At 36.5% G+C, this 25,835-nt stretch overlaps 1 protein-coding gene across 3 annotated transcripts in view; it reads right to left on the bottom strand.

Moving 5' to 3' along the window:
- Positions 1 to 741: 741 nt before the first annotated feature.
- Positions 742 to 25,835, bottom strand: part of PARN (poly(A)-specific ribonuclease) — a 184,044-nt gene continuing 158,950 nt past the window's right edge. For all 3 annotated transcript variants that reach the window (XM_043977526.1, XM_043977525.1, XM_043977524.1), the window contains 2 exons: positions 9,742 to 9,935; positions 742 to 931 (listed from right to left, as the gene is read on the bottom strand). In XM_043977526.1, the coding sequence (XP_043833461.1) occupies positions 879 to 931; positions 9,742 to 9,935 (247 nt within the window). In that variant the 3' untranslated portion in view covers positions 742 to 878. The remainder of the gene's footprint in view (positions 932 to 9,741; positions 9,936 to 25,835) is intronic.

A 25,835-nucleotide genomic window follows, 5' to 3' on the forward strand; every position in this document is an offset into this window, starting at 1 on the left:
TTTTAACAGAGTAAGGGCTGGTGTATTTTGTAGGTTTGTTATAGATTTCATACAAAGATAACCCCACCCCACACACATACATATTCACCCACACACAAAACTTTATCAAAAGATTTTCCCCTGCCTTATTACCCCTCCCCCCCAAAGCTAGGTCAAAATGTAAATAGTGAATATGGGCAAAATGTGTACAAAAAAAATGACCCTTTTGTGCCCCCATCTCCCACACGAGAAAAACATGTCTTGGGAAAAGTAACTCCATAAATTATGGTTTCAAAAAGCTGTTGGATATGTCAGATTCATTTCTGAGTTGACAATAGTAGAAATTCTCCTACTGGAAAAACAAGCTTGAGAATGCAGTGTTTTCAGGCAGAGGAATGGATGAAAAGCAATGAAATGGTGACAGGTCTATTTACTGGGAGACTGATGACCATGTGTTGCAACTGCCTAAAAACCCCAACGTGAAGGGATGTGGGATAACCCTGGAAGCAGGACGAGCTCTACACAAAATCTTGACAACAGCACAGAAGGAGGAATGCCAGGAACTCATTCTGCACATTTCACAGCCAGCGTCCCGTCTGAAGTGGCCTAAACACACTGTGAAGTTTGATGATCTGATCTAACATTTATGACAGCAAAAGCTTCACATGACAAACAAACCTAACCAGTTAATGAGATATACATTTATGACGCTCTAAAGCTGCAATGATTGTTCAATGGACAGTTATAACAAAACAAAACTGGTTTTTCAAGAGACATACTTTGTTTTCAAACCACGCCCACACCACATTTTATTAAATTAAATACAGTATGGCTTCCAAGTGGTGTAAGTCTGGTGATTTCTCAGAATCGAGTCCTTGCTTTCTTCATTCAACTGTTGGCTACCACGAATCAGGAACTTCAAAGAGGTTGGCAGAACTGCTCGAGATGTTTCCTGGTGGAAAAGGGGAAAAAAAAAATAACCAACTACTTTATAATCCATAGATAGCATCTTGGGGGAAAAAAGTACTAAACAATTCAAAGCAGAGATAAGTGCATAGCTCTGGTTTGGGAGACTGGCTTTCATACCAGGGGCAGGGTGGGGCCAGCTGCATAAACCACAACCAGAAAAAGCCCTTTGGGACCATGTCTCTATTTACAGATTGGAGCAGGGCAAATAATAAAAAGCTGCAGAAAACCATGGTCCGAAAATGCCAGGGAACTGGATTAATGGAGTTTCAGGAGAGATGTGGATTGTTTGTGTCTCTTTGCTTTTCCTTTTTTATTTAAAAATGTGAACATTTTAGAAAATAGAGAATATCAAACTCCTGTACTTCTAGACCCACTATGTACAACTGCTAGCCTGTAGGCAAAGAAACTGACTCAGTAGACAAAGACATGAGGAAGTCAGTTTCTCTGCCTTTGATCAACAGATAAGAAGACTCATCAAGTCACTTTCTGTGCATGTGGTACTTATTTGAAGAATGGAAGAGTCTCACTGACATGGCCTGGTGGGAAGCTGATAGGTGGGAATGGAGGGACCATGAAAGACGGAAAGAAAAAAGTATAGGGTTTTTTCCCCACTCAGTAATAACTAGTCTTCTGCTTGGACCCAGAGCCTTCAGTAAAAACTTTCATTCACACCATTTGCAGTAACAGCAACATAATCATGTAAGTAACTGAGACACCAAATTTCAGTCCAGAGTGAAGTTTATAATGGAAACTGTGACAGATCAGGCATTTACTACACAAGTACTATCACGAGCTCCATAAACTATAAAGCAGGGCTGGCGGGAAAAATTCGAAGAGTTTCTCCTTGTCCAGATACTGATAACACACCACGAACTTTAAAAGGGAGTAAAATCTTTGATAACTCCCAAATCAGAGAGCATCTTTTAAAGAGAGAGAAAAAAGAAGAGGGAAAAATGTTTCCAAACCAGCAAACTCATCCAGGGGCTTATCATCAGAAACAGGGATGCCTGAAGATAACCAAACACAAAAGCAATTGTTGGAAGAACATGAAAAATGAAGTGTGGAAAATAAGCCTTGACTTGCAATCAGAAGACATCTGGGTTCAAATTTCACCTCTGACACTAGTTGTGATCACTGGCAAATCACTTAACCTCTCTGTGCCTCAAATTCTTATTCTGTAAAATTGGGATAAAAATACCTGAAGTATCTTTCTCATAGGTAAATGTAGATCTATCTACAGGATTGCTGTTGTGGGGCTCAAATGAGACACTGAATAAAAAGGGCTTCGCTACTTTTTGTAATATTTTATAACATCATTTATAATGTTTAAAATGTTATACAATTATTATCAGCAGTTAGATCAAGAATTTCTGATAATTTATTTTGATACACCAGGGATAATTAAGATAAATGGGAATGTGGAACTATGTCCAGAGGACTATAAAACTTTGCATACCCTTTGACCCAGGAGTGCCACTACTAGGTCTGTATTCCAAAGAGATCAATGCTGATAGTTTCAGAAAAATCTAGGAAGACTTATATGAACTCATGTAAAGTGCAGTGAGTAGAACCAGGAGAACACTGTCCACCATAATAACAATACTGTAAGAAGGATAATTAACTGGGAAAGAATTAGCTACTCTGATCAAGACAATGATCCAAGACAATTCCAAAGGACACATGATGAAAAATGCTATCCACATCCAGGGAGAGAACTGATCAACTCAGAATGCAGATTGAAACATACTTTCAAAAAACTTTATTTTTATTGTTTTATTTTGTGTTTTCTTTTGCAACACAGCTAATATGAAAATATATTTTGCATGACTTCACATGTATAATCGATATCAAATTGCTTACATTCTCAAGAACGGAGGAGGGGTTGGGGAAAAGGGAGAAAATTTGGAACTAAAGTATTTTTAAAATGTTAATTATTAAAAAAAACATGTAATTGGGAAACATTTAACAAAATAAAAATAATAATTTTTAAAAGGTAAGTGGGTATGAGATGGGCCAGAATTTTTAGTTTCTTTTCCAATGGATGTACAGCCTAGATTTGTGACAAAGACTATTGGACTGTAAAAGCATGAAAACTAGCTTTACATGAGAGTGGAATAAGATAAGTCTTAAGCAGGGAGAAACTTTTAGAAAGTCTGCGTGAGAAAAGAATAAAGGAGTTAAAAAGTTATACTTTGGATGGCACAAAGAGAACACCATGAAAAAAATGCCCTTTTAATTTGTTCTGTATCACAGAAACATTATAGCATCCCAAAATTCAGTTAACCTTTACAAAGGTAAAATCCATACTGCCAAGTGTTAGAATTACACAGAAAATCAGAGTAAATTAAAAAACATCTGAGAGGAAAACCAAATACAAATTACTTATACAAATTAAATATTAATTTAACACTCCTGAAATTTGTAGCTAATGTTAGGCTGGAAAACAAAGTCCATTATACAGATATAAAAAATGTAGCAGCAGGTAGGAGAGATAATCATACACTATGGAAGTCACTCCAAATAAGAACGAACAGTTGTGTGTGGTGTAGTAGAAAGAGAAATGGACTAGGACCTAGAGGCTGAGTTCCAATTCCACTATTTATTAACTGTATGACCCAAATCATGTAATTTAGCTTCTCTAAGCTTCAATTTCCATATCAGTAAAATGGGAGTAAATAATACATGCCTTACCTAGTGGGACTGCTTTGTACATCAAAAAGTATACAAATGTAAAGTATTATCAGTGAGTCAATCTGTGTAAATTACAATAAATACACCTTGATTATGAGAGTTGACTTTACCTCACTGTGACTAGGGAAGATTACCATCAAGAAGGCCAAGACTTTGTTATTTCTTAAAGTTTAATCATTAGATGAAAGAAATTGGAGTGGTGACAAAGTCAGGTTTGAAAAATCCATAACTCTGCCTCCTCTTCCCTCCTTTTCACTCCCAATATTCTACTCCTAAGGCTTTAAGCTTTCTCTGTAACACTTAGAACAGAACGAAATAAATACCTTGAGGGCAGAAGGCAGGAATTTTTCTGACATTAAAAATGTGTGCATTTATAAGAAAGTTGTATTAAAATGAGCCTTCTTTCCAACGCTCCATCACCACAAGGATATAGTGCCTCCCTGTCAGCATCTTGCAGACTCAAAATGATCAGCCTCATATCATGATTTGTGATCCCCATCATTCTTCCAGGTGGGCCACCAGTATCATTTGCTGAAATCAACAAGGGTTGGAAACCACCACAAATGGAATGGGTTTGAATACAGCAACCCATTCATAAAAATAAGTACTAACACAGAAGTCTGAAGACCTAATTAGAACAAGTTAGAATAAGAGATAATGTAAAATGCTTTCCCCAATAATGCTTTTCCCAACAATAATGAACCAAGAAACAGGGTCAGATAAATTCAGTGACTTGTCCATGGTCATCTAGCTAGCAGTATCAGAATAATGATTCAAACCTAGATTTGCAAGTCTAGCCTTCTTTCCAGTACAACATTCTTTTTATACTTTGAGAGAGATCTCTAGTCTTAATGTGAACACTTGTACTGATCAACCCATCCACATGTTCTCTCCAACAAATTCGCATTAAAAAGATCTTCCAAGTTGGTAGAGAGCTTATTCTAGGTTTTCTTTCTTCCTTTCTTTTTAGAAAACATTCCATGGGTGCAGCATCTAGGTTGTATAACTGTCATTACTTGTTTCAGGAATAGCCTTTTCAGACTCAATTATACTTTGCTACAGCACCAAAGTAAATTAAGGCTTCAATTGATAATAATAATGGTATGAAGAGGGCAAGATTTTTGAAACAAATGCATGACTGAGAAGCACAAATATTGCAAATTTCTGGGAGAATAATGCTGTGATATGGCTATTTCACTAAGTCTGGAAAGAATTGTAAGAGCATATGACAACTTTGCCAGAAATTTTTTTTGCTGGCTTCAAGACTTTCCTACCCTACACCCTTAATGTGGCTCTAACTTATCTGTAAAACCAAAACCACTGAATATCCGGGAAGCTAATTCATTGAATGCAAGGAAATGCCCATTTCAGGTGACAAAACTGAATAGCTACAGAACCAAGAATAGTGTGCTTGATGGAGGCACAAGAAAAATCTAACCAAAAAGCTACAGTTTTAAAAGGTACCTACTTAAGGGCTTACTTTTGAGACTTAATTGGAAAAGAGAACCTAGCTAGTTGCCTATAATTTTCTTCAATCACATAAGAAAGAAGTACCTGAAACTCTTGAATTTCCTAAGTCCCAAAGTTGAAACAGTGAAGACCAGGTCTTCCTAGAACTGCATTTGCACAAGCACTATTTTACAATAATGAAGACTTATTTAAATAATAGTTTTTCACACTCTCATACCTATACCCACACCCAGCCAGCTATGGTTCTTCCTGAGATTACTTCTATCTCTGGTATGGCATATACATTTTCTTTTCTTTTTTTTTTGGTAGAGCAATAAGGGTTAAGTGACTTGCCCAGGGTCACACAGCCAGTAAGTGTCAAGTGTCCGAGGCCGGATTTGAAATCAGGAACTCCTGAATCCAGGGTCGGTGCTCTATCTACTGTGCCACCTAGCTGCCCCTATAAATTAAAAAACCCAAACCGGGGGGGGGCGGCTAGGTGGCACAGTAGATAGAGCACCGACCCTGGATTCAGGAGTTCCTGATTTCAAATCCGGCCTCGGACACTTGACACTTACTGGCTGTGTGACCCTGGGCAAGTCACTTAACCCCCATTGCCCCGCAAAAAACCCCCAAAAAACAAACAAAAAAACCCAAACCCACTCTACTAGGATCAGGAGACCTCGGGGTCTATTTCTTATTCTGCCACCAACAACTTTGATCAAGCCCTGCAACTTCTCTGGGGGTTTGTTTCTTCATTCTAAAATAACAGAATTCAATGACCCTTGAGGCCCTTCCAACTTCAAATCTATGATGTTAGATTCTGCTGCAGACAAATACTATTCCCGTGGCCTTGGTTGGACAAGTCACCTTCCCTGGGTCTATTTTTCCAACTGTAAAGAAGGGGTTGGGCTAGATGCTCCCGGGATCCTTCCAGTCCACATCTATGACCGTATGATTGTATGATTTCTAAAGTCTCTTCTTGCTCTAAGCTTCTATTCCATATTCTATAAATCTGCTTTAATCTACTTACCTCTCTGACCAAATTTGAATGTTTGGTTGAAAAAAAGAAAAACACAAAAGCAAAGAGACTTTCCCCACAACTAATCACTATCTACATGCCAAACCAAAAGAGAATTTAAAAAAACCTTCCAAGTACAATGGAACTGCAGTTAGTCAATAAGCAATTATTAAGTGCCTCCTATATGCTAGATAGACACTGTGCCATGCATTTTGTATCTCCATACAAAGAAAGGCAAGATCTCAAGGAGCTCAGTCTAATGGGGGAAAACATGCAAACAACTACTAAAAAGTAGAATTCAGAAAAAGGCGAGTCAATCTTAGAGCCTATCCTTTGGTTGGTAAGGTCTCCAAGGGACCTCATTATAAAGCAGTATTTCCTCATGTGAGTCATATGCCTCTCAAAGAGCCCTACTGCATGTTCTAAGCAGCTCTAGCACATCGCCAGGCAAAGAAGCGGCACCAGCGTGGATTTCACCATGCAAGCTGCTATTTGCTTCACAAATCTCTTTTTCAATATTTAAGCTGTAAACCAGTCTTAAGATACTCATTAAAATCTTCATGGGAGGTAAGTGAACTTTTTTTGCCTAGCCTTTCACATGATTGACAACAACTTTAGAACTTAGTTCTAACTTTAATGAAACCTGTAACAGTATCTGAGAAGATTACTGCTTTAAGTGGATTCTAAACTTTTCAGTGTAACCTTAAGGGTATAAGATTTAAAAGTTCAGCAGTTTTTCCAAGACTCCAATAAAACACAGCTCTTGGCAAACATTAAAGGTCTAATGTATTGTGCTTTTTATGTGTGTGTGGGGTGATGAAAGGAGGGGAAGAGCCCCAAACTTGGAACTGGATTTCTCTTTTTACATTAAAAAGTTTAACCACGACTGTATTTTGGCAATATTTTCTCTTTGAACTCAACTGCAAATTTCTTCCAAAAAGATGCTATTTCACTGGTATCCAAGAAGGTTTTGATGCCTGTCAATCTTGTTGCAATCTGGTTGCCTTACTAGTCATTTAATTTTTTTGCTAGTGTGTAAGAGGTAGGACAGTTGGGAGATGGGTATGGTGATAGAAAGGTGAGGATACGGAACTACAAAATGCCAGGTGAAAATAGAACTCAGCCTGTATTTATAACACGTATGCATGACTGATTCACCATAAAGGGTTAGTGGACTGGACAAGTCCATTCTATTAAAAGAAGTCTTGGGAATTACATTTCCTAGATACAAACCTAATGTACAAATACAAATTCACACTACATGCTGGAGTGTTTTTCTTTCATTAACCTCCAACTTCAAAACAACATAAACACTGTACCTTAAGCTCTTCTGAGGAAAAAGCATAATGAAACTAATAAACCAATATTGATTATAATAAATACAAACAGGGAACTTATTGTTCTTTATACACCTGCTTCCTTTGAATATAAAGAATGAAATGTACAAATCCTGAACCGAGTTATTTTGTTTTGTTTTGTTTTTTGCCGGGCAATGGGGGTTAAGTGACTTGCCCAGGGTCACACAGCTAGTAAGTGTCAAGTGTCTGAAGCCGGATTTGAACTCAGGTACTCCTGAATCCAGGGCCGGTGCTTTATTTACTGTACCACCTAGCTGCCCCCTACCATGAGTTTTTATAAAAGCTTATTCATTCAACAAATATTTAATGAGAACTGGCATTTTTTAAAAAAAGTAGTGGTTCTAATAGCTATGGGAATACGAAAATAAAGGTTATCTTTTCTTACCAGCACAGGAGTAGGAAATACCTTTGTAAAAAGTCATTCCTTTTTATTATATTTTTGAATATTTTTTCTGTACATATAGGTGATCTTGGCACCCATGGGAAGGAGTGTAATGAAGGGAAATAAGTACTAAATCTTATAGTCAAAATACTTAGGGCTATATCTACTAGGCAAAATACCTAGATTCAAATTCTGGCTTGATTATTTACTAGCTGTGTGTGACCTTAGGAACCTCAATGAGTTTCATTTTAATTACCTATAAGAGGGGAATAATATGTATAAAGACTCATAGAAATCAATTATCAATATTAATATTACTGATTTTATAAGAAAGCCTTTTAAAGTAATACTTATTTTATAATAAATAATAGGATCAAAGGTTCATAGATTTAGAACTGAAAGCTCTAAATGGCCTTTAAGGCCATCCAACCTCCCCCATTTTACAAATGAGGAAGCCAAGGCGAAGAAAGGTAAAGGGATTTGTTGAGTTCAAATCCGACCTCAGACACTTGACACTACTAGCTGTGTGACCCTGGGCAAGTCACTTAACCCTCATTGCACCGAAAAAAAGAGAAAAAAAAAGTCATGTGTTTGATAGAAATAAAAGACCTAACCGTTTTGAATTCTATTTCTGAAACTTATGACAACTTTACTGTCAGTGAGAGAAAAATGTATGTTTTGCTTGCAGTATTAAAGGTTTGAGATTCTAAATAACCTATAGAATGCTTTCGCTTAAAGTATTTTTCTGAGGAACTTTTTTTTGGGGGGGGGGGGCAATGAGGGTTAAATGACTTGCCTAGGGTCATACAGCTTAGTAAGTGTCAAGTGTCTGAGGCTGCATTTGAACTCAGGTCCTCCTGACTCCAGGGCCGGTTGCTTTATCCACTGCGCCACCTAGCTGCCCCCCACTTAAAGTATTAAAAGTAGCAAAAAGAGTTAATTAGGGGATTCTATTAATAGGAATTAATTTTAGTAGCTTCAAAGATTATCCAGAAATGAATAGAAAAGGAATTGAAAACTTCTCCCTGGGAAGTGACAAATAAATGGAAAAGTTAATTATATAAAACTGAGGAAAATGTAAGGAAAACTGATTTACAAAAAGTGAAACACAAATTAGAAAACTACATAAAGAATCTTATTGGGTAGAATGATGAATAGTTAATAGTTGACAAGCATCTACAATGAAGTAGGCAGAAGGTGTACACTACTTATGCCCAAGATTTTAAACCATACAAATGCATACGGTATTTGTTGTTGGGTTTTTTTTTAATGGCAAGTAATATGAGAAGCAGAGATAAGCTCCCTGAGCTAACTAAGACATATAATCAGGGCATCCAGTCTGTGCTATGGTTTTGAGTCAATCAAGCTTTACAATGATATATTTTAAAAGTATATGCAGGGCAGCTAGGTGGCACAGTGGATAAAGCACTGGCCCTGGATTCAGGAAGTTCAAATCGGGCCTCAAACACTTGACACTAGCTGTGTGACCCTGGGCAACTCACTTAACCCTCATTGCTCTGCCAAAAAAAAAAAAGATAAAAGTATATGCAACATTTTGGCTTTATTGCTGATTTCATTAATATTAATGAAATTCAATTAACCTCATATGTGAAAAGGAAAATGGATATGAACCATGTCCCATATCTATATAACACAGCAATATTTAATATGCACCCTATCCTCTACAACCCCAAAACATAACGGGTTTTTTGTGGTGCCTTTTAAAAAAGTTCTGTACTGAATCCTACAGGTGCAATTAAAAATAGGTCTTAAATCTTTCTGGTCTCACATGTCACAATTAAATGGTCTTATGATCTCTCCCCAAACTCATGAATTTATATAAGGTTCAAGGTTGAGAAAGTAAGCTCTGACCTTTAACAAATAATACCTACCAGCTGGAGTGAGTTCTTTCTTCAGTTTTTTACATTTCTTGGCTTTTTTCTTCCCTTCTGTAAGGGATTCTGCAGAGGAATCCGTCTGATCAAGCTCACAGTCTGATATTTCCACTGACTCTATGTCTTCAGGGCCAGCTTCCTCTTGAATGGGGCTCATGTTTCTGTTTTCTACTGTGCTGGTAGCTGTAAAACTGAAATTTAAAAAGTGAAACAATACAAAAGGTGTCAGAGTTATTTTTATAAGCCAATCTCCTTACATTTTCAATACTCTTATTGCCAATAACACTTAATCAGCAATCAGCAAAACTGGCAGCTATCTGTACCTGAAAGTAAAAGAAATTATTAAGTAATAAAATCTAGGAGCTTACTGCTTAGAAGATACATTCAGAAGAATTCGTTTGAAAACTGTGTGTGTAAATATATTTCAGTATCAACATATAGGCACAAAATGCTTCAGAAAAATTTGCAGAGAATATTGTGATGCAATGGAAACATCATAAGGTTTATGAATCACAAGATCTGAATTTAAATCCCGACTCTCCTCCTCATTGTGTGATCTTGGGTGAGTCACAATCTCTCTATGCCTCAATTTCTTTGACTAGAAAATAAAAGGGTTAGACAAGATGATCTCTAAGTCTCTTCTAGCTTTAGATCCATGATCATTATAGCTATTATGATTAGGGGCATTTTAGGAAAACAGTAACTTTAGATTAGGGTAAGTGAATGAATATACTGTCAAATTGATATAGCCTAAACATGGTAATAATATTGCTTGTGGATTGTACATCTGTACAAAATCTCTTAAAATACAATTACATGCAAAAAGCATTAGTCCACAGTCCATATAACAAGGGTCAGTTCTGTCTTTCAATATAAAGTGGTTAGGTGTACTAGACATTGCCCCACGTTATGAAAAGCAAGAAAAAAAAAAAGATTCATGCAATGAGGTAAACCACATAAGTTTAAAAACCACAGAAAACCTACAAAGATATCCTTGATGAGAACAAAACTTTTCTAAATATGTCTTCAGATAATTTGGCTACCTGATTATTCAAACTACTTGTACACTTAAATCACCTCTGAAGCCACAGTTGACACATTTCATTCTTTTGGGATCACAGAAAAAGGGAAGGGAATTGTGTTTTTCCTGATGCTTTCAAGAGGTGGCACTGGGTCTTTGGAATGGAAAGCAATGAACCTTTGTGTTTATAGTTCTAAGGATTAGATACATACCTAGAAAATTATTCCTGCTTCATCTCTACTTACAAAACCTTTTGGAAATTTTCTTCTTGTAGAGGGATTTGGGAAGAAAAGTAAGATGAACAGAGGACAACGCAGATTCAGACCAACCCACTCCTGTAGATCTCAGAATATGATAAAGTTTGTGCACTTATATTTTTAATAAATGGTTGTAGCAATGATTCACAACAGGGTGACTAGTACTAAACATTACTGCAGGCAAATAATAAAGGCAAACTTGGCTAATGCTAAATGACAGAGGAAAAAGGTAAGACAGAAAAATACCATCAATAATAATGTGACTAAGGTTGTTTATCAGTACTAAATTAATAAGTATATTAATGATCACAAACCACTCACTACAACAAAAACCATTTATAATTATATAGTTTAATAAAACTATAAGACTACAAATCATGGAATTAACTCAAAGAAATAAAAAAAATGTAAAGCTAAACTGAAATGACTGGCACAAATAGATGATAATGGTACCAAATGATGATAATATGTACATGAGAAAGGGGGTAAAAGATTATCAAGGATAAAAATAATAGGAAAAGGTGGTGGACTAATCTTGTGGCTAGAATGACAGACTTAAGGCAGGTCTTAAATCTAGATGGTCTAACGGAAAAATAGAATGCGACAATGAAATGGTCCTAGAAGAAGGTCTATCTTCCCTAAAACATGAACAAAAATCACACAGGTTTAGAGGGCAATGAGACTCAGGCAGACAGAGGTTAACTGATTTGCCCAGGGTCACACAGCTAAGTGTCTAAGCCTGTATTTAAACTACCGTCTCCCTGAATCCAGACCCAGTCACCCAGCTGCTTCAAAGCACTATAGTATTTACATGGTACAATAAGAATGACAGTGGGAATAATTTAGAAAATTGAAGGTATTCTGAGATAGAACTTTAATACTGAACCAATGAGCCAGTCTTATGGCAAACAGACTTTTTTTCTTTTTCTTTTTTTGTGGGGCAATGAGGGTTAAGTAACTTACCCAGGACCACACAGCTAAGATTATGTTTCTTGTTATTTGAGACATCCAATATAATGTTCAATTCAACAGAAACATCACAAGAACATAAAACAAAACAGCAAATAATTCAAAGTGGATAGTATGTCAAAAAGTAGCTGCCCTATAAAATATGGGGACCAGAAATCCTAGGAAATTGATCCAAAATTTGAATATTTTTGGTGACAGAAATGAACCAATTAAGAATTAGGTTTACCTTTTCTTGTACAAAATGATAAATATGGCAATGTTTTACATAATCATACATGCATAACCCATATCTGACTGTTTGCTGCCTCAGGGAGGGGGGAGGAGAGGGAGGGAAAGAGGGATAAAAATTGGAAACCAAAACTATAAATAAAAATGTTTATTACATTAAAAAACCAAAAAAAGTTTAAGAAATTGTTTTAACAATGTAATTGAAGAAAGATAAGATGCTATTAAAATAACTTTGCTAGTTTAAAAAAAAAAAAGGAAGAATTAGGTTTACTGATAAAAAAGGTATCTTGAAAATATAGGAAATATCTGTCTTAGTCACAGTTGTTGGTTATCCTCCAAACAAGACTTCAATAAATGTTTAGGTTGGATATCTGAAAGGTGCTAAAAACTTAGAAGATTGGGATACAACTTAAAAGATTTACTCAGAATTTTTAGGACTAATGAACCTCTGCCACTCAGGGCTTATAGAAGTTTTCCAAAATCTGGAAGGCGCTTTGGAATATCCAAAGATATAGTACCTTTGGTTTAAAAAAATCCCTCAAGAATAAATCTGACCATTATACCCTGAACCCCAACTCAAAAAACACTAATGCCTTCTTATTACCTTCATGATCCTCTGTTTAGATTTTAAAACCTTCATAACCTGGCTCTTTTCTTACACCTTATTTCTTTCTATCTTACTCTGCCATCCAGTGACACTGGTCTCTTGCTGTTTCTCTCACATGACACTCCATGACCCAACTCAAGGAATTTTCATGGTCTGTCCCCATGCCTAGATTAAAATGTGATCTTGGCCTTTTGGTTTCACTGGCTTCCTTCGTGTTTTGGCTGAAGTCTCACCTGCAAGAAGCCTTTTCTGGCCCTGCTTAATCTTAGTGCTTACTCTCTGAGATTAACTATAACATAGCCTGTATATGTCTTATTGTACAGTCGTTTGCATGTTCTTTCACCCATTAGACTATGAGCTGTTTGATAATAAGGTATGTTTTTTTTTTTTTTACCTTTTTTGCTCCAAACCTCAGATTGCACAGTGCCTAACACATGGTAAATACTTCATAAATGCTTGTTCACTCAACTTGATCTGGTATTTCAAATACAGATGTAATAATAATTGTACAAAAGGCTAGGGAACAAGTCTTGCAACCCTTAGTGATAATGGATGAAGTTCTATTGTAAATCATTAGGTCCCAGGACCCCCATAGATGGTTTGCCTGACATGGTAGTATATATAACCCTACCTGCCCAACAAAAAGCTGGCAAACCCTCCAGACTTTTAAACAGACTTATAAAAGGGAAAAAGTTAAAACAACACCAGGACAAGTACTATAGATTACTGGGTAAAAGACAGAACCTTTCTGGGAATAGCCAAGAGGCACCTGGGAACAAACAGATAAAAGATGAAGATGAGAAATTGAAAACTATATTATAGACTTTGCAATACAAGATAAAGCACCATTTTAAAGTCTTGAGATACTATTGGAGAATAGAAATGTGGAAAGCAGAACAGGAAATTAGAATCACTAAAGATGCAAGGTCATGAATTTTGCTTGGCAAATAGCCTGTTATGAATGTGTGGTTCACTGCTCCACAAAGCAGAAGATATCTATAATGGGTAGAAACTCATATGTGATTTGGGACTACAAGAAAAGAAGTACAACCTGAGGACTGAATGTGCCCTAACTTTAATTTCCAGAGTTCTGCAAGCAGTCAAGAATGTTTCAAATACTACTGTCTCAAAAAAAATAAGGACCTTCTGAGGAGAATAGCTGCTTCCAAAGAACTGGAAGAAAATTGTAGCATTAAAAACTAGAGTTCCAAAATTGAAGGTTTCCCCCCCCAATCGAGTTCACTTGGTGTCAGAACAGGTATACAGAACAAATAATACTACTATAATCTTCCCCGTGAGGTAGATAGTCGATTATATCTTATGTACAGACATGAAACTCCCACACCCACAGGTTTCTTTGAAGCAGCCAAAAAAGCTAATGTAACCTTAAGCTGCATAAACAGTTAGGTGAAGGTCAGCAGAGAAGGTGACAAAGCAGATTTGGGCTGATTAACACTTGACCCTTGCTAGCTGTGTGACCCTGGGCAAGTCATTTAACCCCTATTGCCTTGCCCAAAAAAAAAAAAAAAAAAAAAAAAGCAAGAATGGTCTAGAATAACCCCCATCTACTTCTAAATCAATAATCACGGTATGTATGTGTATGTATTCATACATGTTTATCACTGTATATAGGGTTCATTGTATGTATATGGTATATATGAATATGCAAATACACATACACACAATGATCATAACACATATGTGTGTAGTGTATAGTTAATAATGAAGTATTACAAATGTCTCCCAAGACAGTTACTATTTTTAAAATGGTCATTTGCAAGACCTTCTGGTCCAAAAAAACACCAGATACCCTCATAAAGAGCTATTTCATTGAGGGAACATGGGTGCTACTGATAGACTTGAATAATGGGAACTAGGATTCATATCCCTTACCAATAATAAGTTGCTGGAGTTTGGGAGATGGACATTTGGCATTATTCTTATCTAAAATTCTACTCCAAGGACTCATCAAAGGTAGTTCTTTTAACCAATGTGTAACACTTGTTTTATAGTGGACATATCCTTGTATCCTGTCATAATTTCAGTTGAACACAAATATACTTAATAGTAACAATGGTATGCTCAAACTTGGTTTATTTACAAGCACTGCTAAAACTTTAGTTGTGGGGTAGGATACCGTATGCTACAAAATAAGTCTCAGCAGTGTTTCGTTTAGCTGGCTTGGATTCTTTAATGTAAAGATGCTGAAATGTAATCCATTAAGGAGAGGTAATTCAACATGTGACCTGTTAGGAAGCTGAAAAGAACATCATGGAATTATAAGCCTATAAGAGGTAGTATGGACAAGAGATGTCCAACTCCTTCATCTTACAGACAAAGAACTAGACTAAAAGAGGTTATAGCTTTCTCTAGTGTTAGACAGAGAATAGGAAAATGGGGACCTAGATCTTCTGGCAAGGTTGTTCTGTTCTACACTTAAGGGGGCATCCTTTGTACAATAAACATTTTTAAGCCATGAACTGAAATTTATGATAATTATTATTGGTATTCAGATCTCTATAACCTGTAAAGAAAGACAATCACTATAGTACCTCCTGTTATGACATGGAATTTAGCAAAAGGCTAAAAGGAAAGGCCCACAAAAACTCTAGATTTCAACATTATTTACCTAAAACACAATTACAAAACAAAGAACCCAAGAACAATGTTACAGTGGTATTAGTGTTAGTGTTAGAAATTTCAAAGGAAGTTAAGGGACGCATCCAAGATGGATTTCCAAGATGGTAGATAGAAGCCAGGAAGTTTCAAGTTCTCCCCATTTTCCCTTGGAAACAATGTTAAATCAAACCTCTAAACAGATTCCGGAGTGACAGAACCCACAAAAAGATGAAGTGAAACAATTTCCCGGTTTAAGATAACTTAGAAGGACTTCAGGAAAGGACTGTCTCACTTGGGTAAAAGGGGAGCACAGCCCAGCACAGACGATGTCATGGCAAGCTAGCAGGAGCTATCCTGCTTATCCACAGCACAGATTAGAAACCAAGATACAAACAACGTAAAGGTAAAAGGTTGAAACAGAACAGAATATATTATGCTTCAGCAGAAGTAAAAAAAGTAAGGACAGCAATCCTTATCTCAGATAGATCTAATTAAAATAGATGAGGACGGACACGGTAGTAAATGACTATAGTAATCTATTGTTTGACAGACCCAAGGATTCCTGCTTCTGGGATAAGAACTCAGTATTTGCTTTGCATAATCATACATGCACAACCCATATCTGATTGTTTACCACGTCAGGGAGGGGAGAGGGGAGAGAGAGGAGGGATAAAAATTGGAACCCCAAACTATAAATAAAAATGTTTATTACAAAAAAACCCCTCAGAATTTGACAAAAACTACTAGAAAAACTGGAAAATAGTGTGGCAGAAACTAGGCACAGAACAACATCTCACACTGTATACCAAAATAAGGTCAAAATGGGTATGTGATTTAGACATAAAAGGTGATACCAAAAGCGAATCAGAAGAGGAATGAATAGTTTACCTGTCAGATCTATGGGGAAGGGAAGAATTTATGATCAAACAAAAGAAAGAGAACATTATTAAATGCAAAATGGATCATTTTTATTACATTAAATTTAAAAGGTTCTGCACAAAGAAAACCAATGCAACTAAGATTAGAAGGAAAGCAGAAAGCTGGGAAATAATTTTTATAGCAAGCGTTTCTGAAAAAGGCCTCATTTCTCAAATCTATAGAGAAAAGAGTAAAATTCATAATACAAGCCATTCCCCAAATGAGAAATGATCTAAGGATATGAAAAGTCAGTTTTCAGATGAAGAAATTAAAGCTATCTATAGTCATATAAAAAAATGTTCTAAATCATTATTGATTAGAGCAATGCACATTAAAACTGCTCTCAGGTACCATCTTGCACCTATCAGACTGCCTGATATGACAGAAAGGGAAAATGATAAATGTTAGAGAAGATGTGAAAAAATTGGGAAACTAAGGCAGTATTGTGATCAGTTGTGAACTGATCTAGCCATTCTGAAGAGCAATGTGGAACTCTGCCCAAAGGGCTATAAAACTGTGCATACCCTTTGATCCAGCAATACCACTACTAAGTCTATATCCCAAAGGGATCATAAGAAAGGAAAAAGGACCCACATGGACAAAAATATTTATAGCAGCTCTTTCTGTTGTGGCAAATAATTGGAAATTGAAGGGATGCCCATCAATTGGGGAATGGCTGAACAAGGTGTGGTATGTGAATGTGATGGAATATTATTGTGATATAAGAAAAAATAAGCATCAATTAGAGTCCACTGTCCCTGAGGTAGAGTCCAGGTTTCAGTGAGAGGACAACAAGGAAGATGGACAGAGTTCAGATGGCTCATTTTAGAAATAACCACGGGAGGGATTAGTCTTACTCAAAACAAATTCTTGGCATATGCAACCATATTTATAGCTCTTTTTGAGGGGACAAAGGATGGGAACCTGAGGGGGGGTGTCCACATGTTGGGGAATGGATGAACAAGTTAACAGTATATAAATGAGGGGCAGCTAGGTGGCACAGTGGATAAAGTACCAGCCATGGATTCAGAAGGACCTGAGTTCAAATCCAGTCTCAGACACTTGACACTTACTAGCTGTGTGACCTTGGGCAAGTCACTTAACCTTCATTGCCCCACAAAAACAAAAAACCAAAAAAATTCCCAAAAAAGTATATAAATGAGATGCAATATGATTGTGTTGAACTCATGACCAACTATGATTCTAGAGAACTAATAATGAAACATGCTACCGACCCCCTGGAGCAGTAAAGGATTCCAAGTGCAAATTAGACAATTTTTTTTGGTCATGGCTAAGTGCCATGGAGGCCTGGTTTCATGTATGATAATCCTGCAAAAAGCTCACCTGTCAGAACCTAGCATAATCTGAATTTCTGTAGGCCATACTTCTATCATCAAAATCTTATGCCAAGTATAGGTTATTACTATGATATGCTTGGTTAATACCCAGGCTATTCCTTGAAGTTATAAAGATACAAATAACAATAATATTCAACCTTGGAAAATTCTGGATAATTTAATAACTAGTATCTTTCAATACTTCTAAAAAAGATCAGTCAAAGTAACAGTTCACTTGACAGAGTCTTAGTTCCCACACATTAGCTTGCACTCCCAAAGGCAAATAGTTCTTCAAGGTAAGGTAATGTGTTGTTGCTCAATTGAAGATACAGTTCTAACATCTATGTGAAACTAGCTCATTTATGCACACAGTAGGTTCTAAAGAAATATTTGTTGGGGCAGCTAGGTGGCACAGTGGATAGAGTACTGGCCCTGGATTCAGGAGGACCTGAGTTCAAATCCGGCCTCAGACACTTAACACTTACTAGCTGTGTGACCCTGGGCAAGTCACTTAACACAATTGCCTCACTAAAAAAAAAAAAAAAAAGAAAGAAATATTTGTTAATTGGTAAGTTCAAGAATCAAAACTAAACGCTAAATTTATATTTTAAGTCAAGGCTGGAAAAAATAATGTTTTTTACTGGGAGCTCATTATCATGCACTATAATTATAATGCACAAAATAAGCTTATTTGTAATGACTTATGGAAGGCACATTTAACTGCATCATAAGGAGTGGTGATTAAGAAATAAAATGTTACAGGTACAACTTAGCAGATCAGAATTGGATATTAACCTTGACAGGCATTTGTATGTAAAATAAAACAGCAAACCAGCCTTGTTCAAATACCATTTAGAGCAATAAAACTGCTGGGTTGCTGAGTACTTTGGTAAGTATTTAGGAAACTGAGAATTATGACATAAGTTATATTACTGCTAACAACTGAAGATAGACTGATTAAATTCTGGAAAGATGAACTGCACCATTAATTTCCTTCCCTCCCTAGAAAAGCAAGTTTGCTGATAGAAAAAACAGTATTTTCAAGTTCCTAAAATATTTTCCTCCCTTGGTAATAATAACAGAGAAATGACTTTTTTCCAAGTGATATTTAAAAGGTGCTTTTTGGTGAGAAGCATTAAGTGTAATGACTGAAGTCTTTACAAGCAACTTGGAATATTTTTTAAAAACTTGCAATGGGAGTAAGATATAGCATTTTAACGAGTAATTCCTGAGGCATGCAAGGAATAGTTTTTATAAGGGAGGGAAAAACAGGGGGGAGTGGATAACAACTGAACTTTACTCTTATCTGAACTGGTTCAAAGAGGAAAGAACACACACACACACACACACACACAGAGTCAGTGTCTGTCAAATACAAAAATCCCTCTGACCCAACAGGGAAGTAGGGGGGGAAGGAGAAAAGAGGGAGAGTGATAAAGGGGAGGGCAGATTAAGGGAGAAGCAAAACAGACTCTGGAGGCAGGACAGGGCAAAAGAGAGAGAGAGAGAGAGAGAGAGAGAGAGAGAGAGAAGATAAATAGAAGAAAATAGGATGGAGGAAAATATACAGCAATCACAACTGTGAATGTGAATGGGGTGAACTCACCCATAAAATGGGATGTAGAGAAAAATTTGGATTAGAAAACAATTCAACAATATATTGTTTTCAAGGAGTAATTTATGTTACATTTAACAGGATAAGTGTATGTGTGTGTATAATATTTCATTTTTTTAAGGCAATGATGGTGAAAGGGGGAAAGTGTAAGAGTTTACTATGTCTATGTGTAATGTATTTGAAATTACCCTTGAAGCCCAATTTGTGACATTCAAAGGCAGTACAATGCAACTATAGTGAAACCTCATGAATCTTGACTTTTCAGACTGAGCACACTCCAAAGATATGAACTTCTAAAAAACAGTGAAACTTCTCTTGTATATTTATTTGAAGTACAGCACGTACCATATTTACCTGTATAATTTACTCCTTTTTGCTGCTAAAGGAATGGAAAGAATCATATGGATAAATTGTTGGGTTGGCAGAACAATTAACTAGTGTTAACATTTCTTAAAACACCTTCTTTATTTTCCAGTGATATCTAATATGATGCAATGGACAAAAGGCTAGCCTTCTGAGCCTGGAAGATGTAGGTTCTAGTATTGCCTCTAAAAACATAATGACTGTGACTAGCAAAGTCACTTAGCTTCCCAGTGCCCTCAGACAATTGTCTAAGACTCTAAGTCACAGAGTAGGTGATGATTTACATTTGTGGAGGGAATTTCCAGGCTGGAAGTTCATTATTCTGATGAAATCAAAGGTCCACCTCTATTCCTCCCCTCCCCCACTTCTGTCCCCAATAGCCCCCCACCCCCATTCACATATTCAACCTCTATGAGGATTCAACCATCTTTGGGGAGAATCCTGCTACTAGTGGTGGTGATGGTTACAACAATTACCTTCTGCTCCCCTCCCCCAAGCTCAGCCAATGTCATGGGTGTACAGGTAGAGGTGGAAGAAACAGCCAAGTATGGGAATGCCAGCCAGAATGATGTACAGTGGAATTCTGTGTCCTGAGACTAAGGCATGCAAGATTTCCCACCCCCCACCCCCTGCCTTCTTTTCCCTCCTTCCCTCCCTCCCTCCCTCTCTCTCTCTCTTTCCCCCCACCTCCCACCCACATACCCACACCAACACCCACGCACCCATCAATTGGGTTAACATTCTGACCAGTATGATATAACTGCTGCCAGGAATCTAAGATAGATGGGCAAGCATAGAGTTGTGAGCTGTCCCTATTTGAAATTATCCTCAGTTAGTAGTAAGTACTTTCTTATTCTAGTACCACAAAAAGGTCTGATACATCAGAACAACAGAAGCATCAATACTCCATCTGCTGGAAATGCTTCTGTGCAAGGGGCACTGACCACTGAGAAGGCAAACCAGGAGTGTGCATGAAATGGACTGAAGATATGAATGTTTTTATTATGTGTCAGCGCTACATCACAAGAAAATTGGAAACAGATCTTACCAGGCATTGGCAAGGGCTTCGTACTGCTTTTTGTCAACGATATCCTCAGGTCCAAGTTACACAACAACGTATTGCAGATTATGCAGGGTAATCGTAAGAAATAACTTCATTCCTAAGCCCAAATTAGATGAAATAAGAGTGGAAATTGAGGAGTTACTTAAATCAGAAGGGGGTAAAGATGACGAATCTGAAGTCATTGAAAATCTATACTTAACACAAACTCCAGAAGTGCTACCTAATAATGAAACAGATGGCAAAAATATCATTGATATACTGAACAAGTCTGAAGTGAAGACTATACTCATACTTTGATGGGAATTTTGGAAAGTCCTTTATGAAAGTGACAGTATGCATATAACCAAGAGACCAACTGTAACAAAACAGTAATATTTACTGATTCACTATAATCATGATAAACAAATGCATTCTCCTATAATATTTGACAAAAAGTATTAAAAAAATTACAGGCCCTGTACACAACTGTCTATGCTGTAGATGCTGGCACTGTAAGAACCATAGGAAGACAGGTAGATTTGTTTAAGAAAATGCCTCAGGACAGGTAGGGAATATGATGATATAAGAAAAGGCTTAAGAAAACTATTGAAGAATTAACGGAAAAAACATTGGAAGATTAATTACATCAATTATCTAGCTAGTACAACCAGTAGAAAAGCTGACCACTCTAAAGACTAATTAAAGGCAACCCCCCCCCAAAAAAAGCCTGAAGAATGAAATCTGGAAAACAAAAGTATAACAAAAATCTTTGATACCCTTAATAAATAATTGAAATACAAATGGTTAAGACAATATGACAAGTCGGGGCAGCTAGGTGGCGCAGTGGATAAAGCATCGGCCTTGAATTCAGGAGTACCTGAGTTCAAATTCAGCCTCAGACACTTGACACTTACTAGCTGTGTGACCCTGGGCAAATCACTTAACCCCCATTGCCCCGCAAAAAAAAAAAAAAAAAAAAGAGAGAGACAATATGACAAGTCAAAGCAGCACAAAGAAAATAAATAATTCAATATTAATTAAAAATTACACTATAGAGGCTTATTAAAAAAAAAAGAGAGAATCCCTAAAGGTAAATGTGAAAATTTTCTCGTCATTTTTACAGTCAAAAGAAGTCCAATACAAAGAAAGCTCAAGTTAAATCAAACACACAAACAGAAGATTTATGTACCATTAATATAATGAATGACAGAAAGCATTATGTCAAGGTAGGAGACAAATGCAAACATCTCGGCAAAACTGAAAAGTAACATGTCCAGATAAGAACCATAATTATTGACTCAAATACTTCACAGAGATGCATAAATCCCTAGTAAAGCAGTTTACCAGGTTCCCTCCTGGAGCAAGCCAGATCCCATATTTCTTTTCTTTTTCTTTTTTTTTTCCGGGGCAATGGGGGTTAAGTAACTTGCCCAGGGTCACACAGCTAGTAAGTGTCAAGTATCTGAGGTCAGATTTGAACTCTGGTACTCCTGAATCCAGGGCCAGTGCTTTATCCACTGTGCCAAATCCCATATGTCTTAAGAAAAAAACTACATATTTATTTCCAAAACATGAGAATACCAGCAACCTCTTAAAACACTGTCCAATTACATGTTTTTCTATTTTATACAAAGCAGTCACAATTTATAGCACCCCAAAACCTCTATAAACACTTAGAAAAAAACAAGAAAACTGAGGAACAAAATATATATGTCCCAAAGTTTAGAAGATATAAAGAATAACTCATTATTAATTTAGTGACTGTTGAACAAGCCATCCCCAAACACTGTTAAGAATTATTCCACTTTTGTTGACTACACAAAGCCTTCAATTCAGTTCTGCACTCATGATTTAGTCCTATGCTGAAATATGTAAAACATCCAAGCATAGTGAGGACAGCTGAGTATCTGATATTTACATGGAAAGCTGTTCTCTATCAGCACAATGTCAAGAAAAATGGATATAAAATGTGGTCTTTTGCATTAAAAACAGTTTAAGTCTTCTATAATTCTGTCCAACCTTTCATTATCATCACTCCTGAACAGAAGTAAGTATGGTTTTCAAGTCAAAGAAGGAACTATACATATGAGGAATGGCTGAACAAGTTGTAATATATGATTGTTATGGAATACTATTATGCTATAAGAAATGATGAGCAGGATAATTTCAGAAAAACTACAAAGTGAAGTGAGCAGAACAAGGAGAACATTATACGATACCAAATGATGATCAATTGGGAATGACTTAGCTATTCTCAGCAATACAATGATTCAAGGCCATTCCAAAGGACTCATGATGAAAAATGCTATCTACTTCCAGAGAAAGAATTGATGGAGTCTGAATGCAGATCAAAGCATACTATTTTGCACTTTGGTTTTTTTTGTGTGTTTTTTTTTTTGGTTTGTATCTTCTTTCAAACATGACAAATATGGAAATATATTATGTATTACTACAGATGTATAACATCAAATTGCTGTCTTGGGGAGGGATAGGAGAGGAAGGGAGGGAAAGAATTTGTAACTCGAAATTTCAAAGAACAAATGTTAAAAATTATTTTTACATACAATTGGGAAAAATGTAAAAATATTTTAAAAAGGAAAAAAGAAGGAACTGCACCAAAATACTATATGAATCACTTGAAGTACATGGTTGGCATCAAGTAATAGGGCCGATCTGAAAAACAAAAAACATATCAAACAGACACTCCATCTTGTGAAAATTTTCTCCAACGATATAAAACACTGTTTGTACTTGGTAAGTATACAATTCTTAGTGTGCACTAAGGAAGAATAGCAACTGAAAGTTTTCAGTAGAAATCCAGAAGTTGAAATGAACGCATGGATGGATGAGATACTTAGAAATATCTTAGTGTGATATTTCAGATAAGAAACACTGAGCATAAGGTTATCAAGGAGAAAACTAAGGTTGAGTTTGTTAAGAGACTAACTAGCATCCTGAAGTCATAGTTTAATGACAAGAACATATTTAGAACAACTTACACATAATACTAGTCTTAAAGTGAAGCATTACAAAATAAATGACAAATTATCTAAAAAACGTCCAAACAAAAACCCATACAATGTTAGGAAATCACAGGGCTTACCATTCTAAGTCAACTACAGAAAGATTCCTCTGTGTTAAAAAGGAGAAAGAAGATAAAAAACTGACAAATAATTGAAGCAAATTTCACTTTAAAAATGAACAGTCAAGGGGGCAGCTAGGTGGCATAGTGGATAAGGCACTGGCCCTGGATTCAGGAGGACCTGAGTTCAAATCCAGCCTCAGACATTTGACACTTACTGGCTGTTTGACCCCACGCAAGTCACTTAACCTTCATTGCCCTGAAAAAAAAAAAAAAAAGAAAAGCCAACCTCCCCCCTCCCCCCCACAAATGAACAGTCAAATGTGACAAAAGGAATATGTCATTGGACTTGTAGAAGATAACTAAAAGCAGTTTATCTACAGATGAGGGAGCCTATGGAAATGAAAGAGTGAAATCATAAGGCACTCTGCAGCCAGTATCATATAAACTTAGCCAACATGTCATTAACTAAGTGTTAAAAAAAATAGCTGAGTCATAAAGTTTTGTTTACTAAAACAGAGGGGTCTGCAGTAATGATTCAGGATTAGGTCAATGGTGCTTACAGTTACAGAAAGGTTATTCTTAAGAAGCCAATACTTACTGAATGAAGCAAATTATGCAATGAAATGGTGCAACCTGTATGACATATAACTGCAGATTGCAAAAATTTAAGCACTGAGCAGATAACTAAAAAATATGATCATTCTATTCCAAAAGCTTGCTGACCTTTAAAAATTAAAGATGACAAATGCCTGTATTTCCAATTAAACTCCAAAATATCTTGGAGAATTCAACAAATAAACTGTATTGGAACTAAAGCAACATTATAGACAGAACTGTTGCTAACAATTCCCTAAATATAACAAAAATATATCAAAATTTAAGAACAATACTAAGTGATATCAACACACAGAATACTTCTTCTTTTTTTTTTTTTTAGTGAGACAATTGGGGTTAAGTGACTTGCCCAGGGTCACACAGCTAGTAAGTGTTAAGTGTCTGAGGCCGGATTTGAACTCAGGTACTCTTGACTCCAGGGCCGGTGCTCTATCCACTGCGCCACCTAGCTGCCCCACAGAATACTTCTAATCTCCAAACTACATAAGAAAAAAATTTCAAAATATAAAAAAAGAGAGGAAGAAATTTACAACCACGTAGGAATAGGATGAAGAATCTGTCATTCTACCTGCTACAGCAGTATCAAAGATGAGTTTCCATCCTAATATTTTTATTCAATTACCAAAAAAAACCCACCCCAGTTCTTTTATTCAGTCAATATTATTATTATTTTTTTTTGGAGGGAGGGTAAGACAAAGAGGGTTAAGTGACTTGCCCAAGGTCACACAGCTAGTAAGTGTCAAGTGTCTGAGGTCAAGTTTGAACTCAGGTCCTCCTGAATCCAAGGCCGGTGCTTTATCCACTGTGCCACCTAGCTGCCCCCTAATCAATATTATTATTAAACATCTATTACATGGTAGGCACTGTACTAAGTGCTATGGATACAAAAAGAGGCAAAAGACAGTACCTGACCTGATGGAGCTCACAATCTAATTGGGGAGATGTTATTGTTAAGTAATTTCAGTTTTATCCAACTCTGTGACCACATCTGGGGGTTTTCTTGGCAAAGATACTGGAGTACTTTTCCATTTCCTTCTCCAGCTCATTTTACAGATGAGGAAACTGAGGTAAATAGGGTTAAGCCCAAGGTCACACTGCTTGTAAGTGAATGAGGCTACATTTGAACTCAGGTCTTCCTGACTCCAGGTCTAGCAGTCTATCTACTATGCCACCTAGCTGCCCCTTATGCCATCCAAATATATACAAAGCAAGTATATAGCTTGTTTTGTATATATAGGATTTTATAAAGAAGATAAATATGATATAATTAAGAGGGGCTGGGAAAGGCTCCCTGTAAAAGACTGGACTTTAGTTTGGAATTAAAGTAAGGCAAGGAAGTCAGTAGAAGGAATTGAGGAGGTAGATCACTCCACCTGGACAATGATCTAGAGAACATGAAATATTAAAGAATAATA

The sequence above is a fragment of the Dromiciops gliroides genome, chromosome 1 (assembly GCF_019393635.1).
Source record: "Dromiciops gliroides isolate mDroGli1 chromosome 1, mDroGli1.pri, whole genome shotgun sequence".
NCBI lineage: Eukaryota > Metazoa > Chordata > Mammalia > Microbiotheria > Microbiotheriidae > Dromiciops > Dromiciops gliroides.